An 18,775-nucleotide genomic window follows, 5' to 3' on the forward strand; every position below is an offset into this window, starting at 1 on the left:
ACAAACCTTCCAGCCTCGTCCAGAGCAAACAGACGTGGACACGTGTCATACAGGGCTGACAGCCTACACTCATTACAAACACAGCATGAACAGCATGTTGTTAGAGCTGTTCGTTCTACAGTGGCCACCAGTTATGCACAATCTGCAGTCCAATGGCATCTAGTGGTGAGATTATACATACATCAATGGAAGAGCGTTGTAGAAGTATCTGCATGAAATGATTCGCTATTATCCACACTGATCCACAAGTACAGGCATGAGTGCCGTACAGGGCACCTAAAATGCGAGCAGACTCACTTAAATGTATGCATACACATTTAGAGAATATTCATACAAAGGCATCCAGTCATATTCATGACTTTTAATTATAAAACTTCAGGTAACAACATTTAAATGCCAAAAAATAAAAAGGGGAATCTTCCGAGCTTCTGACAGGCCTGTACCTTTAGTTTAGGTCTGTGTTACTGCAGAGCTATACGTACGCATACTCAGGTCAAAGACTGAAACCTGGATAACAGCCATTAAGAATGATTTTTCCTAGTGGCCATAGACAGACCCTGCATTACTAAAAAGGACTGACCTGTAATGACAGTTTTGAACAGTACATGTCACTTGAAGAGAGAGAGGAGAAAACCCCCAGATCATGCTATTTTTGTTCCTTTTTTTTAACCAACATTAAACTGCAATATTATGCTGCATCAATAAATTCCCGTCTTTTGTCATGAACACTTTTATATAGGCAGTAGCTGTAAGGCCTTTAAGGCTTTAATTGGGAGCCTGTGTGGGCATTCCTAGCCTGGACGAGTTCTCCTTCTCATTTTCATCTGTTCCCATCTCTTTAACTGACCTCTGCTCTGTCTCCACCTCCTCAGAGAGCAGTTCCTCAAGTCCAACGCCCAGCTCACCTTCCGTTGTCGTCAGCTCCTCTCTGAGCTTTCCTACATCTACCCCATTGATGTGGTGAGTTGGGCAACTGCAAAGAAATATCTGGTTACAAAAGTAAGACTTTGGTGAAGCACAGATGCTGGAGAGGGTTATATAGTGTGTGCAGCGATTTCCATGTTAATTCCAAATATAAATTTAATTTGTATACTAACTGAATGATTTTAGGCCCGTTCCTCTGCCAGCTGTTTATGGATCTGTTTCTGATGTCCAGTTGCTCTGTCCTTCATATGAAACCTCTTCTTTAAATCCACAGACCAATCAGTCGGATTATGTCATCTGTGGAGTGAAGCTGCCAAACTCGGAAGACTTTCAAGGTAATTGATTATGTGCCTGCCCGCCTATTTAAGTGTTACAGGAGGATAAGTGGTATGCTGTGCAAGTGTTTTGTCTTGCATTCGACGCTTGTGGTTAGATGCAGATGTCGTGAAGCGAAGCAATCTAACATTTTACTGAAGGATAAATGAAGGCTGATGATTTCATAGACAGTTATCTATGATATCATAGTTTTGGCTATTGTAGATGGCAATTTTGCAAAAAGCTATTACTGTGTTAAGGTACCATACCCTTTGTCGTACTGTGCACGAATACGATAATTGATAGTTTGTCATTTTCATACATAAAGGGCATAATGACATAATTGTAGCATAAATGAGGGGAGAATAGCTATAGTAGCTACAGATGATTGATATTCCCATTCACTCGGTCTGCTCAGTTGAAATCACAGTCCACCCACTACTGCACGTCTCGTCTTGTACATGACATCAGTGATCAAATTAACAGAGACATGCACAGCCCTTTATAGGTAGACATGCACAAGTAAAATGAGACAAAATAAAGGAGCACAAACTACGCAGGTATTGCTGGAGTGCGCCATGTAAAAAGAAGGAAGACTGCTTCATTCTGGTCTAATTGCGTTCAGTTATAAAGGGCAATGAGAAAGAGTTTCTGCTATGAATTGTTGATTTGGTAGTTTTGCCCTGATGAGATGCAGCGTGGTTAGTTTGCATCTTGGTAGCTGTTGGAGTTGTTCACTGCCACCACATTCTAAGAGGGTCTTGTCACAAGATGCTTTTTATCTGGTTCTACACAAAAACCACATGATATGGGATAAAAGACACATTACTGAACTGCAGGGCATTAAAAAAGTTTTGTCAGCAGGCACATTTGGACACAATGCTCCCGTTATGAGCTTGGTGGGGAAGGTTAGAGTAAAGGTCGCATCGTATATGTCGTGACAAATTGGATTTGCAGTCACAGCAAGAGAAATGTGATGACTGTACGACCTCTTAATAGTTGGGGGATGAGAATCGAATGGGTTTCTGAATGCTTAGCTTTGGGCAGGACCACTTGTCTGACACAGGGAACACAACCTCCACTGTCCACGCCACATTCTCGGGCTCCCCTTCCTCACAGCTGGTGAAACCCAGCAAGCCTCTGAGGCCGTAATTCAGCAACACTAGCCTGGTCTCCTCCGCCCCCTGCTGCCACTCCCCACCTGTTAACATCTTTTAAGTACACAGTAGAGATGGGCAGCCATTACTCGTTCTCAATTTAAAATTTGACTCGCAGACCCAAATCCTGTTTCCTCTCATTTTTAAATGATCGATCAGTCCTTTCAGACACATCTATAAAAGTGCAAGCATGAACCACAGCCCTGAAGTTGTCTGTTACTGGTGTGAGGCTAAAGAGAGGCAGATTAAATATAATACTTAAATTTAATACTGATTCAAAAGGAAACCGATGTGCTGCATGTGTTGTCAGTAAGAACAGATGGAGAAACATGGACTCCCCTCCTCGACTTTAGTCGTTTCTCTTTATCCCAGTTCTTATTTGCGTGAAGTCCTGTGAGGTCCTCAGAGTGCAGAGTTGTCTGACTGTGTGTCAAAGTCGTTTTGAAAAAGCCTGCAGGGGAGGAATATTTCACATCAGAGCCCAGGATTAGGTTTAGTTGGCGTCCTAATCCTGCTGAGGGTCAAGGTGGGCATTGAAGCCCGTCTATGTTTGACGTTTATCCAAAAGCCTTCCCTGTCAGCTCAGCCTGACGAGGTATCTGCAGTCTCCATTAGCACCCAGAGGTGTCACTTAAACTTGTGTGTCCTTCAGTTGACCTGATATTCCCTGGGGGCAGGAAGTTGTTCTCTCCATGGGCTTTAACCCTTTGGACTAAAAAGACAGGAAGGACAGTGATATAATCCAGGGGTTCTGTGCTAAGTTGAAAAACACACATTTTGAGCCAAAGAGCCTACCACTCTCTGTTGCCATAGTCTATTATTTCAAAGCATTAAGATAAAAACCACAGTGATTTTAAGTCTTAGCCTCGAGCAGTGTCCTTCTGAGAATGTGAAACCACTTTGTGTTTTGTCTTGAAACAATTTCTCGTGCTTAAAGTGAGTTGGTTTGCAGTTTCTTTCCCAGTCTGTCAAATGTTCACGAAGGCATCCAGTTTTCCACCCTAACAGATATTTGGACTCGGAGGGGATAGTTGTACGTGATGCTTTTGCTTCTTAAGCACATATCACAGAGACTTTTTTTGGTACCGTGTGCTGTGCCACGTACTGCAACGCATTAAAAACATGAATGCGACTACTCTCCTTCCAGCGAATACTTTGTTACCAAGTTATCTTTAGCTGGATGTTCGTACGCTGCAGTTTGGGGGTCATAAGATGTAGAAAAACTCCAAACAGCACTGACATTGACTGTGTGCTTGTATGAGGTTTTCACCATAATAAAATGTTACTATTTTGACTCAGTTTTCATTGAGTGAGATTCTTAAACACTTTGGTATATTATTATTATAATAATAATAATAATAATAATAATAATAATAATAATAATAATAATAATAATAATAATAATAATAATTATTATTATTATTATTATTATCATTATCATTATTATTATTATCATTATTATTATTATTATAATAAATAACTAAAAGGCGCACTTAACAACTGAGCAGGAAAACGTCTCATTTGTGAACTAACCTTAAATACGTGATAAGTAGAGCATCTTTTTCACTTTGTGTCCTGCAGCAAAGGATGATGGGAGCATAGCAGTCGCCTTGGGTTACACAGCACACCTGGTCCTCATGATCTCATGCTTCCTGCAGATCCCTCTTAGGTATCCGGTGATCCACAAGGGTTCACGCTCTTCTATCAAGGACACCATCACTGACAGACTCACTGAGAAAGAGAGAGAGTAAGTACAGTTTACAAACACACCTAATATTAGCAAAAACCTGAAATATTCACATCACAAATGCTGAGGTCTGTCTTTCTTACTGTACGATCTGTACATATAGTATACGGCACTGCGCAAAAGTCTTGAGCCACTCCTCATTTCTTTGTATTTTGCAACTTATTTAAAATATGCAAACGTACAATGATCCAGTATATAAAGCAGAAACAGAATTTGTACAATTCTAACAAGGTTGAGAGTCAACATTTGGCATGAGCACATTTATTCGGCTGCAGTGAAACTGAGAAAATCCAATTCTCTCAAAAAACAAGGAAAATAAAACGTGTTAGAGGAAACATGCAAACCAGACACGGGAAATAAGAGGTGGATAATTCAGTGAGCTGACTGACAGCACACAGACAAAATATAGACGGAGGGTAACAAGGTGAACTCAATCAGACACTAACAAGGGCGAGACGACAACAAAAGGAGGAAGTCAAAAGGCAGGAAGACACACATGGGAATAATCTCCAAAATAATACAAAAAGAAAGAGAGACCAATAACAAAATTGTTGCACAGACAGGGCGATCAAAGAAGGCACAGAAACAGCAAAGTATTACAACAGAACAGTGACAGTGATGTTTGTGACATTTCTTTTTATTCCAATGTCGCCTTTTATGAATGAGATCAGCTCAGCAGATGGATGAAAATAAGCCATCTGTTTCTCATGTAGGGTCCTTCAAATAAATTGCTTCTCTTTGCAAAGTCAGAATCATCAAATTATCATATGCATCAGACTTTGAAGAAAGCGGTTGATGTAAATTGCCTTGAATAAAACAGAGGGAAAAAAAGTCGATGACTTTGTTCTCTCAAGAAGAATGAATGTTGTTCTTGTTGTGAATATGTAAATGTACAGATTTAAACTGTGAAATTCTGATAAATGAAGCAGTTTTACTGTGAAATCCACCATTTAGACTTTACTGCATTTCGAGCAAAGTTCATGCCTCTCATTGCAGATCAGATTGGCTGTTAAATTTTCCCTGTTGCAAACAAACACTTTTTGTATTGTGCTCCTGGGCGGGAAAAATATTCATGCCTTTTGTCATCTATACTAAGACTGTGCAAGTCATTCTCTTCTTCGCAGCTCCTTTCCTTTTGCCGCTGCTGCACAAGCACTGGTTATTTGTTCTGTCTCTTTTACTTATCTCAGTTTTAGTTTCTACAAAATTAAATTATCTCTTTCAAAAAGTTTATTTACTCTATTCCAGCTTATATTTGTTTTGTGTCCAAACATTCTGCCTTGTTCACGTCCAAACCGTCTTCTACAAACATGTCTCTGCATGTTTTCAGCTAAAATTAGTCTTGTTTGGTTAGTATTTCTTTACTCCAACACCAATATATTTTTTTGACTGCGGGGTCAGTGCTGGTCTCTAACTCAACAAAAGCCTTTAACATTTGTAACGTATCAACATTGTTAACAAGAATGTTTTATTGGTAAAACATCACAATGTTCCAAAGTATTGTTTAAAGTGATTGTCACCACCATTGGAACCAGCTGCATCACACTTTCAGCAATCTACTCAAACCTACGGAGCCACAATGAATACGTGAAAGCTTTATTGGAGTTGGTAAATTACCATCCTTGAGGCTTTATATTTAGATTTCCTACAGATGATAAATTCCAGTTTCCAAGCAGTTGTATCCATGGATTTGTTACCAAGTTTTTACAGTTGTTACAGCTTTGAGGTGGCCGTAGCCCAGGAGGGTAGAGCAGCTTATCTACAAGTCGGAAGGCTGGTAGTTCAATCCCTGAGTGTTCCCTTTCTGTATGGGATACTAACCCTGATGCATTCATCTGACTGTGAATGTCTGCAAATGATGGATAGAAAGCACTCATAGAAATAAAGCTGTATACAGTGTACTCCAGATCTGCAAATATCTTAAGCCAAAGTTTCTGCATCTGATCACAAGTGGAAAGTGTTGAATCCTGCTGCAGACCTCATTGTTTGAATCTTTGGCCTTAGCATGCATCACTGTAACAGTGCATACAGTATGTAGAGTATGTGACAGAAAATAAGGAACCAGAATCGTCACCTTTAGTTACTGAATCGACTGGTTTGTGTGGACTTGTGCTTCTTAGCTGTGTTTTGGGGGTTTTTTCGTCCCCCACCCCCGAGTTGAGTTTGAATTTCGCAAACACAACACAGATTTGGTAGTCATGAGCTCCACACGAGTGCATCAGTGCACAATCACACACAGACCAGACCACACAGTAGCATCAGTAGACGGCTGTGTTGGCTTCTTGATTCAGACGCGCGTCCAAATCTGAAATACTGTTCTGATTTGGAAATAACTGCTGAACAAAAACCTCAGTATGGATACTTGTTTTTTCACGTTAGCACATGCATAGCTGGTCGTTGAAGAAATCGCCTTAGTCGTCCCCCTAAGTTGTTTTGTTTTGCCTATGGTAGCAACTGGGTTTACTCAGGTGTTCACAGAGAACAGACTGTAAATCACACAACAGCCTTTGACAGTCATACCCTACGGTTGTAACCACTTCGCTTCCTACCCTTGCCACATTGTATCATTTTTTTTTACATTTCTTTTTGTTCAGTCACGATGTTGACACAGAGCGTGGCAAATGATAAACTGATAATCTTAACTCATCTGGGGGTTTGCCAGGACCCTTTGTGTTAGTCAGGAAGCACAGAGGAGCAGCAGTTACAACAACGGCTAATGTGATGAAATTATTATTTGTGTGTGTTGTGCTCTTGTAACTATGCATCAAGTCAGAAAAATAATTTAAAAAATGAGAAACAAAAAAACCCTCTGTGTTATGATAATTGCACACTCGGGACACGCGCTCAGGAATGTACATACGTACTGACATTCCACACATAAAGACCTTCCAATACGTGACAGACGTGGAGCGAGGAGCGAGATTTGGCTGTAAACAGCAGTGCTGCTGATGGCCGTGGATGTAGTACTTTCTTATAGAGTAAGATGAAGTCCACAGTCTTGCTAACACTCATCAGATCTTTACCTGTTGCCTGCTGGTTGATATCTGTGGAATATTTCAGTCAATGATCTGATGTTTGTTGTTTCTGGATTAATATTGATGCCATAATTTTGTCTCTTGTTGCGATGCTGAACAGATTGAGGCACTGTGTTCATTTAAATACTCATCTGCAATAATTTTGCAGGAAAGCACCTATAAATTATTATTGCTTTTGCATTAAGGCCACCTGCATTAAGCACTGCCCATGCCCTTCAGTCACATAACGTGAATGGATCAGTCGCTGTTATGTAGTTAACTGCGAACGAAGACACATGGCCGCCAAAAATACTGGCTTTGTTTTGTCTTTGCATGTCTGCAGTGGAGGCACGCGTATGGAACTGATGTCACTGAGCACTGCCTCTTTCACATCCACATGTCACATAAAAAGAGGAAAGCATTGTGAGGAGCCGAAACAATTCAGTGGCTTAACATGTCAAGACAATAGAGAGACTCACTGTGAGTCGCTTTACTCGTTTCCAGTCCTACCAAGCATGCTGTTTACACCAGCATCCATCAACAACCTGTGGCGTCCATGGATATCGCAAAGACACAACAGTCCAACTTTGCTCTTTAGGTTTTACCACGTGGGGCCATGCACTCCAGCAAACCCCACCCCCTGCACACGTTAATGACTGCTGAGGCCCCAGTGGGCTGCAGACATGCAACAAAATGATGTGTGGGGAGATGGAAAGCACCCAGCCGGGCTCTGAAAGTTTACAAAAAAGGGGCGATTAAAGTGTCGGAAAAGGCCGGCTAGTGGTGATAAGTTAGGTGGTGTGTGATCAGCTTCGGGATTAGCAAAGCCACTTTTAATAGCGTGCACATAGACACTTTGAGGTGTCTTAGTTGCACCATCTGCTGTTAAATGGTAATTGCACTTACTTGGCTTTCCCTAAACGGCTAGTTTTACTATTTGAGCCATCTTTGTAGTTCTCATCAACATCTCAGGCTCAACATCTTCATTCATTCTCTACTGCAGTATATTATAACTAGTGTGAGTCCAGGTTGTGGTAGCTTAAATACACACTTCTGTTACTATCCAGCAGAAAATCCTGCTCCTTAAGCCGTTAAGAGCGACGGCCAGAGCTGAGCAAGAACATTTTTCTATTGTCGCCGTTAATTTAAATGTTACAAGAAGCAGAGCTTTAGTTTGGTGAGAGAAGAATCTGAAAATATTTTACCTTGTGAGTTTGGTTAGGATTACCTCATTCTTTTCCTCCTGTGGGTTAAAACAACAATAATAGCTACCTTTTATTACAAAGACCAAAATATTTTAGTCCAAGAAAATCACTCAAGGCCTCTGTTGATCTGTACTGTGTTAAACTCCAACTATGGGCAAAGGCCAGAGTTTGAATCTGGCCCCGCAACAGTGTTTGAAAGCAGGGTGTAGAATATGACTGGACTGTTTAACGCCCAGTATAATTTGACCTTTTTGGGGATCGCTGGCCTCTGGGTCAGAGATGTTCTCAAAAATTGTTGGACTTTTAACATGTTGCACCCACATTGGGTCTCGTGTTGAGCACAGTTCCAGTGTTGCTGATTGCGAGGGGGAGAAGGAGGGAGATGTGATCCAGATGTCCTGCAATTGATTGAGACCAGAGCCTGGCCATTAAAAAAACACGAACTGAGTCATATAGTTGTTCAACCAAAGCACTGGAGCGCATCAGCTTTTTTCTTTTAAACTATCGCTGGTTAGAGAAAAATCGATGTAAGTGGGATTTACGCATCGCTGCTTGCTTCAAACGTAAAAGCAAGAGCTGCTGCCAGGGAAGGGATACCAGCTGAAGACGAGAGGAACCTGCGAACACCAAGAAAAGCAGTTATTGTTTCAGGCCTCCAGCGGTTTCATGTCTCTTAACATGGACTATGTGAAGAGGAGAAGAGTGGGAATAACCCCCCTGCTGCTCTGCCTGCCTGAAGCTGCACAGCAGTGACAAGAAAAAGCAATGTGAGGCTAAACACCCGGTTTACAGGGTGACCTACATTACTGGAAAGCATGCATGCCCACGAGAGGAGAGTAACTTTTTATTGTTCCATTTAAGTTGTTTCAGGATCAGTAAATAAAAGTTAAAAGGGCAGTTCACCCAAACGAGTTAAGAAAAAGAAAAACAGTATGCACCCCTGGTGGTTATTTTGCAAATGGAGTTACGTTTCATTTTCTCCTGCTCTTAAGCCCATTCAGTGCAGATGAAGAGAATGACATTTGGTCCTCCTCTAAATTCTCACTCAGTTAAAATGTGTTGGGAGATTTCGTGCATTTTAAATTGCTTGTGTTGTTATCGAGGATGAAACGAGTGTTCTGTCCAGTATAAAACGACACTGGGCTCCACAGTGACAGAAACAAGTAAACACATTCTCTTGGTATTATAGAATAAATGTTGTGGTTTCACTGGTGTGATACGCACATGTTCTGTAGTGGTTCGGTTGCATAGTTGCTGTATTCTTCATACAAGAGATGAATGAGGCGATCAGCTTGGAAGCCAAGAGGGCTTAAATCAAATTTGAGAATGGCTCATTATTTAGGTACGTATGTCGACTACAAAGGCACCCGAGGACTGGACAGAGTGTTTACTTGTCTTCTGAGGTTTTCTGTCATATCACTCAAGGACAAAGGCAGGAATGGTATGTTTTTAATGGCTCTGAAGAAGTCAACGAGGCTCCTCTAGGTTGACAGCTGAGTTGCGTAAGCAGGCCTTCATCTTGGTGTCCTGCTGCTGTGAAGCCTATACAAGCACTTTTTATCCATTCTTCATTAAAAAGTTAATAAAAAGCATCTGTGCTGCATGTGTGATAGTTTTTTTGTTTTTGCCACACAAACAGCATGTCTGTCGAGATGCTCGTCCGTCTGATGGAGTTACCACGGTGCTGGAAAATTCTATAAAGTACAAGTGGTGTTCATCGTCACACACGATATAACATTTTGGACTGGTGTGATGGTCAGCTTAGGCTTTTCACACACATTTCTCCACCTTTCCTTGTTTTCTCAAGGGGAGATGAAGAAGACAAAAGAAGAAATCGAGGAAAGAGGAGTGTGTGGGGGCTGGGTGCCGGGGTCAGCAGACCCCTGGATATTCTTAAGAGCCGTGATGAAAACCCGGTGTGACAGAGCAAGCAGCCACCACATCACTCAGGAGACGCTTTAACGGCATTGACCAAGATGGTGAAATGGTTATGCCGGGGTCTTAAGTGCAGCAGTAGTCATTAAAATAGCATTCAGTGACAGATGCTCAGTGTAATAATTTCTCAGATATTGGAAATTACAGCTCCCGGTGATTTATAGAGTAACCGCTGCCATTAGAGCTTTGACAGTTGCAAGGCAGGTGTGGGGTTTTTTTTGGTTTTTTTGGGTTTTTTTTGTCTTTTTAAAGCAAGTCCAAATGATTTATGGTCCCCTGGCATTTGAAATTGCACATTAAAGACATTGTGAAACTTACAAGCAGCCCACACCACCATTTAAATACAGGTCTGTGAGCGCCGGCCAAGCCTCGGCTCCGGCATGTGAGCCAGATCTGTTGTTTTGCACATTTGGAGTATTAATTAGAATGTCTAAACAGGCAAGCCAACACATGTGGAGACTTCAGCCTGTGTATACATTTCAGCGGGTCAGTCAGTCAGTCACTAGGAGCCTTCCCACCATATTCTCATGAACCACGCTAAAGCTACGCTCGACCACCCACCTGCATAGCTGTGTCTTCCGTATGTTCCTCCGTTTCATCCAGTGGCCTCGGGAGGGGAGTGAGAGCAGTCGGTATACCAGAAAATGCTTAAATATACAGACTTTGTATAGTTTGCATACGAAGAGCCCTGTGACCCTGTGGCCCCGGTTCTCTAATTGGCTGCTTTTAATGCTTTTAACAAGGTGTCTATAGAGACCATCGCAATTTTGACAGAAAGAAAACAGAGCTCAGATGGACTCGGTGCCCTCTATTTTGGCTTTGTTATTGTTGTAAAATCTCCAGAATTCAATGGTTGTTTTAAACAGACTTGTACGTCTTTGTGCCGCAGGAACCTTACCTTTCCTCACTGCGACAATCGCCCACAAATGTGGCTGTTTATCCAGAGGCTATAAAAAAACCCGTCACGTGCTGCTGACACCTGCTAGCAGGCCCCCAGAGTACAGTACAGGCAGACAGTGTAGAGACACTGGTCGTGCATCAACCAAAGATGAAAGCATTATAAGTCAGCCTGCTATTAAGAGATCCCTGCACAGAAATAAAACGCAGGACAAGGAGTGAGTTTAAAAAGAAATGGACAGGAAGAGAGAGAGCAGTGAACCTTCCTTTGCTTCATCCCATCATTGTAACTACGTGTTTATTGGTTGTTTCCTTCATTTAACAAGAGTCCCAGCTTTATATTTGAAGGCTGCCTGTGGATAAAGGGTGTCTAGACCCTGCAGTTAAAAAGCTGGCAGGCTGGGGGCATTCATATAAAACCCGGGGACTTTCCTGTAAGATACTGCTTTTGTCTTTTTACAATGTCGTGGCTCCACACTTATTAATTACATATTTTCGGGTCTACACCCAGAGCCAGCACTTGCACATTAACTATCCTGTGGTTGGGTTGCTCTTTAGATGAGAAGGAAAGAGAAGTGCATTTTTATTTTATTTTTTTTTGCAGGGGGAAGAAATGTGACAGATTTATGTCTGCCCTCAAATCACTGTTATTCTTTGTAATCTTTTTTTTTTTTTTTTTTTTTTTTGTCTGTCCAGTGCATCCAGAGTTGAATATTAGCTAAATGAAAGCAGATTTCATGTTTCAGTAATCAGTCTTTTGAATGCACCCTTAAGTGAGTGGGCGTGTTGATTACGGCGCCTGTCATTTTCAGTTTGCTGTGTTAGTTTCATAGACGTGACCCTTCAGCGGTGCTGCCACTGAGGGGAGCGGGAGAGGGATGTGCTGACGGAAGAAACTGCCTGATCAAGGAAAGTGAAGAAATGTGCGGAGGACTGCTGGGAAAGAGATGATTTGATTTGATTTACATGTACAACAGAATTAAACAAAAGAACCACGTACATTGTGCACGAGGTGCGAGAGGCAAAAAAGGCCTGAGCTTACTTGAGATAAAACGAGAACAAATTGTTTGGAAATTCAGCGAGTAAGCACAACCGGTGCCACACACAGGTCATCTCTGGGCCTGTTTGTGAAGTCAGTCACAGACAGATGCCTGAAGATTTCTCTTCTCTTTGTTTGCCCGACCACTCCACCGGGTTTTATTAAACTGTGCCTGCCGCTTTTTGTGTAGTCTCGCTGACGGACAAACAAACGGCATTAATTAAAAATGCTCTCTAACTTAAGTTCTCCTTCAGCGCCTCCTCCCCTCGACTCGATCCTCCCCGCCGCTGCGGTGTAATAATATATTTGGCGTTACGGGACGTCCCCGTGAGGAATTCCTGGTGTTTGGTGAACCAGAGTCTCTCTGCAGTGTGATTTCAGACACAGCGGACAGCAGTCATTAATCACCGCACTGTACGGGAGTGCGCGTGGTGCGTTTGTGTGTGTTGAAGGTAGCTTTGTTTCCCTTTCAGTCATGTTCATCAGCAAACAAATCCTATCTGTTTTTGGGGAAGTGATATTGGCTCTGCCAGCAGTGCACAGGGAATGCCTGTTGTGTTGTTCTTCCTCTCCCTGTTAGTTATTTCCGAATGCTGAGATATGACCTCTGGCGTGTCGCCTTCTCCGCGGGGCCCTGGCTGCATGTCGGCGATACGGAGGTCTAACGAGTGACGGGCTGTGTGGCCCTCGGGCTACACCGGCACTTTTTCTTTGCCAGACTTTTGCAGCAACATCCTGTTAAATTTCATTTTCGGGGCTGCAACGATCTCCATGTGTTCGAGGTTTACTTCCAACCTTCCCGGATTTGCAGTGCGATGCGTGAGTGAGGAGGTGTTTACAGTGAACCCTGCAGTCAGAATGTTGTCTGACATGTCCAGACAGCCGCAGATATGATGTAAAGCAAACTTTCAGGACGTGGATAAAAGCCAAATAAAAGAAAGAGAGCTGTTAAAAATCCCTTAGTTCTGTATGTTCTTGTTATCGAGAGGAAATGCTAAAACACGAATGTCATACAGTGAAATCTGGACGTATAGTATCCTATAAGCTGCAGAGTGTCTGCTGTATTTTTCTACTTTATTCCTGCACAGCATTAAGAACACCTCTGACCTCCCTGTGGCACACGCACACGGGAATACTATCATATAGACCTTAAGGAATTAGTCACAGTGAGTGTGTATTGTAGGTTTTTTTTTAATTCTTTTACTTTTCCACCTTATTCTTTTAGTAAAGAAAAACATTTACACCTCAAGTAAAACAGCACAAGCTTTATTCATTTTTATCTTTACAACCTTGTTTATATTTGACTTGGCCTCTTATCAGCTCAACATGTAACATCTCAGCTCTGCTGATGAATTTCATGAGCCAGAAAACGCTAAAACTCCTCCAAAGTTCACTCATATTTCCTCACACATTGCTTCAGTGTTTGGGTGAGGGGTTAAGAGCGGACTAGGGGTTGGGTTCCTCCAAAGGTAAAGGTGAAGAATTTTGAAGAGCTCTTCAGATAAAGCTCTGATATGAATGTAGTCCCTAAAAGTATTCACAGGTTTGAGTATGTGTGTGTTTGCTCAGAGCAAATCCCTGCTTATTCTGTGGAGCTGGTTTCTCATTATGCTGAAGCCTCCTCAGTGGGAGATCAGGAGGCATAAGCACTTAATGACTGAAAGGGATGAGTCCGGCCTTAACATCCCTGGAAGTAAAGCGAACCGTATCTCTCTGCATGTCAGCATATTCACCTCACTACCCCACACCAGCACCCAAGGGCATCTCCTGGATCTCCTTCATGAGCATTCCCTGCGTGTCCTACCTAAGACATGCGACTGGCGCCGATGGGACTTTCCCACCATGCTGAAAAGAAAATTTGTTCCTGTTCAGGGGCGGATAAACACGTTGTTTGGACGCCTCTGCTGTTTGATATTTCAGTTTAGCACGGTACAGAGGTGGCATCTGTGGGAAGGGATCATAGACTCAGACTTAGTTTCCTGAGCAATCTGCAAGTATCACTCAATGTAAACACTGCCGGCTACATTATCGGACACTTTCAACAATGCGAGTCAAATCGTTCCCTGTGGCAAAGCCAGAGAGAACGAGGGTTTTGTTGACTTTTTCACGTAGTTGGAACTGTAGTATATTTTGATGTGTAATATGGATATAATGTAGCCAGCTTGCAGACATAGGGTTCTCTGACTGCCAGTACTGGATCACGTACAGTAAATTCCTCTTTAAGTGTTTCTTTTTCTTCTGTATTTCACAGATTCCCTTTGTACCCCAGAGGAGAGCGGTTTCATTTTGAATATGGCGTCTACTTACTCAACAAGAACATTGCCCAGGTAATACATTGCATACACACGCACTAAACATGTTTGAAGCCATTTTTCAATTTGAACATTTATAGATCTTACTTATTTAGAGTTGGAAACTTATTTAGAAAATCATACTAATTTGTAACTGTAAGTTGTCCTGCAGTTTCTAAAAGTTGCTCGTACCGAGTGCAGCGCCTCGTCCGTTAAGTTTCACAATGCAGCGTTTAGTGTGTCGAGACCTGTTGTTGACATACAGGCGTTAATGCATTCACACTCTGCCATCACTATAAAGGATGATGATATTATATCCGTCTCATGTCATCAAATTGTCTCATGAAAACAACAAAACCATTGTGTATTAATCCATCTCAACACCTGCAGACTTCCCCAGTCTGTCTGTTGCTCCCAGGAACATCTGGTTGGTCATTAAAAAGCTTGATTGTTATTAATGGAGGTGTTACTCATAAAAAAATTCCTGAAACAGCTGTAAAAGCCTTTTAGTCAGGCTTAATTTAAATATTAGTAAGTGCTGAATTATTGTGATCTATGTGGACTAATGTGGAATGAAGTTTTTACGTCCTTGATGTAAAAGTAATGAATGATACTGGTAGTCAGTCGAAGAGACACACAGGCAAAGCTCGCAACGTACTCATCAACTCATTAACACTTTTAAATAAGTGCCAATTTACAAGTGTTAATCTGTGATTGTTACCTCTGCCAAGGAAGTTATGTAATTGATTCAGTTTGTGTGTTTGTTACTCAAAGTTATGGATGATTTGCATGGAAATTTTACCAGATGTGTAATTTTGGCTGAGCTGTTGGAATCGAGCTGCGTGTAGATCCAGGAATAATTTATAATTCCAAGATAGGATGAAATTGGGCGTTTGCTGTCATATCTCACATGTCCAATTGGACATTGTGTAAAATGTAAGTAAAAACAGAATCAGATGATTTGCTAATCTCATAAACCCATATTTTATTACCAGTAGAACAGGGAAAACATTTCAGATGTTTTTAACTATTAGCTCATTTTAAATTTGATGGCAGCAGCAGGTCTCAAATTTGGGATGGAAAATAAGTGCCACTGAAAACAAACAGCTGAAAGAACATTTTGCAACTAATTGGTTGAATTGGCAGCAGCTCAGTAACATGATTTGGTATAAAGAGCATCTTACAGAGGCAGTTTTTCAATAATCAGAGGTTCATTATTTTGCAGAAAACTTATATCTACAATACAAAGTAATATTTTGTTTGATGATCTGAAACATGCAAGTGTGAAAAATATGCAAAAAACAGCTTAAATCTTTTTTATGCGACTGTATATACTTAATAGCAGGAACAATTTATTATTGGTTTTGGTCTTTTCATGTGATCTGTTGAACTCTTGACCCGTCTCGGTTTATTGAAGTACATATAATGTGTTGACCTTAGTTACGCCCTCCAGTTATCCTCAAGTCATTTGGCACCGACTTTTAACAATTTGCATTCCATTCCCTGTTTCCCTCCTCGTTCAGCCGAGGATGACGGAGCTCTCCACCTCTTAACGGGGCCACTCGCTCTAACAGGTGGCTCACTTCTGAACGCGGCGCACTGGGAGGTTTTAGTGTTAATGCTACACCACGAGCTTCTAGCCAGCAATAAAATCTGCCATCTTTCCAACAGCATCCAAGAATAAGAAAATAAGCGAGATAAGAAAACATTTTAGACGGCAAAAGAAAATAAGTGCTGTCTAAAACCACTAAATGGAACTCACTGGTATTACCGTGTCATGTAGCTAAATGATGATTTGTGTTTCATGATTTCAGAAGGGAAGCTATTATTCACGTTAATAGCGGAATGCACATTGTTAGGTCAGTGTTCTTTGTTGAGTAATGCCAAACTAATCCAGCACTCATTCCATCACTGCTTGTCAGTCGAAGCGATCTCTTGTCAAAGGTGAAATATTAGCTGGGCTGAGTTTGTATTTTTCTCTGGATTTTACTGTTTTGTAATAACTGTCAGGGCCAAACACATATGCACATGTTTGAGCACTCACATATGTATACAGACATGCATTCACACTCGCAAAGCCTGGGAAAAGTTTGTAATAAAGCTCAGACAAGGTGGTACACATCTCCAAAGATGAACATGTAGAAGTATGCGAGTTTGTGTGCAGGATCTCAGGATGTCTTATGTTCTGGTGTTGTATCGTAGGTGGATTCAAATTGACTGGATTTTAAAGGAAGATCATTTGGTGTGCAATCATCAGTTTAGTTTTTTTATCAGAGCCACACATCGGCTTTCTGTTTCACCAGGCTCAGCCACATAGTGACATCAGATGCAGCACAGCATGCTCTCTCCTGCTGAAAGTTTAATTTGCCCACTGATTGAAGGCACATGCAAGGATGGCTTGGCTGGAGGAGAAATATTCCTGATTGAAATCAGCTTATCCGTAATGCAAATATTGTCAAGTAATATTGCTGAATTTGTCGGTTCAAAATGCGGCAGTGATTCATGGAGAGGTCTTTTTGGGATTTCAAGAGGAAAACTTTATTCTTTAGACACATTCCTTCATGAAACTGGCCTTATATATATGGTGCTTCAAAGGAATCTGGTCCACTGCAGAGGAACAATGAGTTCCAGACAGCTGGACGTCCTCACCAGTGTCCATGAAACCAATGCAGAAAGATTCAAATTAAAGGTTTGAATCCAGATGGAAGCCTTCAGCTATAGCGCAGGTGGGCACATGTGCAGAGTGCACGATAACTTTGTAAAAAGAATCCGTGGAATGATGAATTAATAAAAAGGCGGCACGCCTGCTGTTTGCCGATATGTAACGCTCGCAGAGCCTCATCTCTGCAGTAACAGATTTCACTACACAATAAATGTAAGCCTTGCTTGTAGATTCCCAAATTCTCTGTGCTGCTGTGGCCTTTTGTTTAGGAGAGATCCAAACACTTTGTGTCTTTGCTTTTTTGACCTTGAGAAACGTGCTTTTAACAGCTCAGAGGAGCGTTACTACTTTTACAGGATAAAATTTCAGCTTTTGTTCAAAGCACTTTGTTACACATTCCATGTGTGCGTCTCCACATTATGGATGAGTTATCAGCTTGACTCCAGAACAGTATGGCTGTGCCACATCAGAAGTCCAGCTCGATGCGGCGATTGTTTGAAACCTGAAAAAACTGAAGAAGTGGTAAACATGTCACAGTCAATAAAATGGAACGCTCCACAAACGGAGCTTCTTCCTCCCAGTTTGGCTGATTTCTGAACTTCACATTAAGCTGTTCACTTCTCTGAATGTAAGCTATCAGTTTTGTGGTCTCGCATCACAAAATTTCAGGGTTTAGGACTTAATCCTGGGAAATGCAGGCTTAACTCGTATGCAATGTCTCCTTTAAACCTAATTACAAGTCATTAACTGTCATTGTCAAGCACTTTATCAGCTGGCTGACTTTAACTTTTTTCTTTTACTGCTCTATGTTTCCTGTCGAGGTTCTTATTGGGGCTTTTACTGGGAAATGGCTCATTTATTGACCCTACACTTTAAGCTGTGGTTTTCTCTGGCTAATATTATTTTCAAACAGACGGCTTTTCTAGTTGCAGCAGAGAGTCATTATTTAGATTGCGGTTTTAAAATTTTTCTTTGTGTCTTTGGAGGCCTCCTTATGTTGAATCAGCCACGTTAAGCAGTCATGCACAGCTTGTCCAAAGTCTGGCTTTGCAGACATCAGACAAGCAGAGGTCTGGTTTCACAGCAGGCCCGGCTGAAGGTCTGATTGGCTGCTTTGGTGGTGACTGGACCCTGGGTGGGATACATTAGCTGTCCATCTACTATTAAATTGCCTTGTGCGGCCGTGTTTGAAAGTGATACGGTCGAAGCTGGTCGAAGGATCTGTGCCATAGCGGGGCGACCCTTCTGTGATGTGGCAGAGGGGAACGTTTGCTCCTATTGGGATGGAGAAGATGCACTGAGCATCCTGGACGTCAGGTGATAACAGGCTCCCGTGCAGCTTGTTCAGCTTAATTTGTTTGAGGATAAGAAGTTTAAAAACCAAAAAAAAAGCTACGAGGAATGTTTGGGCTAAAGTCCAGCTATTCTCCCCAATTCCCTCTTTTATTTCTTGTGCAATCAGAAAATATTGCAAAATGTGCAACGCCTGAGTGAGTCACAAATGTTTGTTTGGAAACTTTGCCATTTTTTGTTAACATGTATATTTTCTCTTTTATTCCAAGCTGAACCGATCCCCAAACCTCAGAGTT

The 18,775-nt window shown here is 41.7% G+C and overlaps 1 protein-coding gene across 1 annotated transcript in view; it reads left to right on the forward strand.

Moving 5' to 3' along the window:
- uvrag (UV radiation resistance associated gene) overlaps positions 1-18,775 on the forward strand; it is a 90,351-nt gene that overhangs the window by 33,883 nt on the left and 37,693 nt on the right. Inside the window, exons 10-13 of the mRNA XM_031740215.2 lie at positions 873-960; positions 1,199-1,259; positions 3,978-4,143; positions 14,485-14,560. Of these exons, the coding sequence (XP_031596075.1) occupies positions 873-960; positions 1,199-1,259; positions 3,978-4,143; positions 14,485-14,560 (391 nt within the window). The remainder of the gene's footprint in view (positions 1-872; positions 961-1,198; positions 1,260-3,977; positions 4,144-14,484; positions 14,561-18,775) is intronic.

The sequence above is a fragment of the Oreochromis aureus genome, linkage group 10, assembly GCF_013358895.1.
Source record: "Oreochromis aureus strain Israel breed Guangdong linkage group 10, ZZ_aureus, whole genome shotgun sequence".
NCBI lineage: Eukaryota > Metazoa > Chordata > Actinopteri > Cichliformes > Cichlidae > Oreochromis > Oreochromis aureus.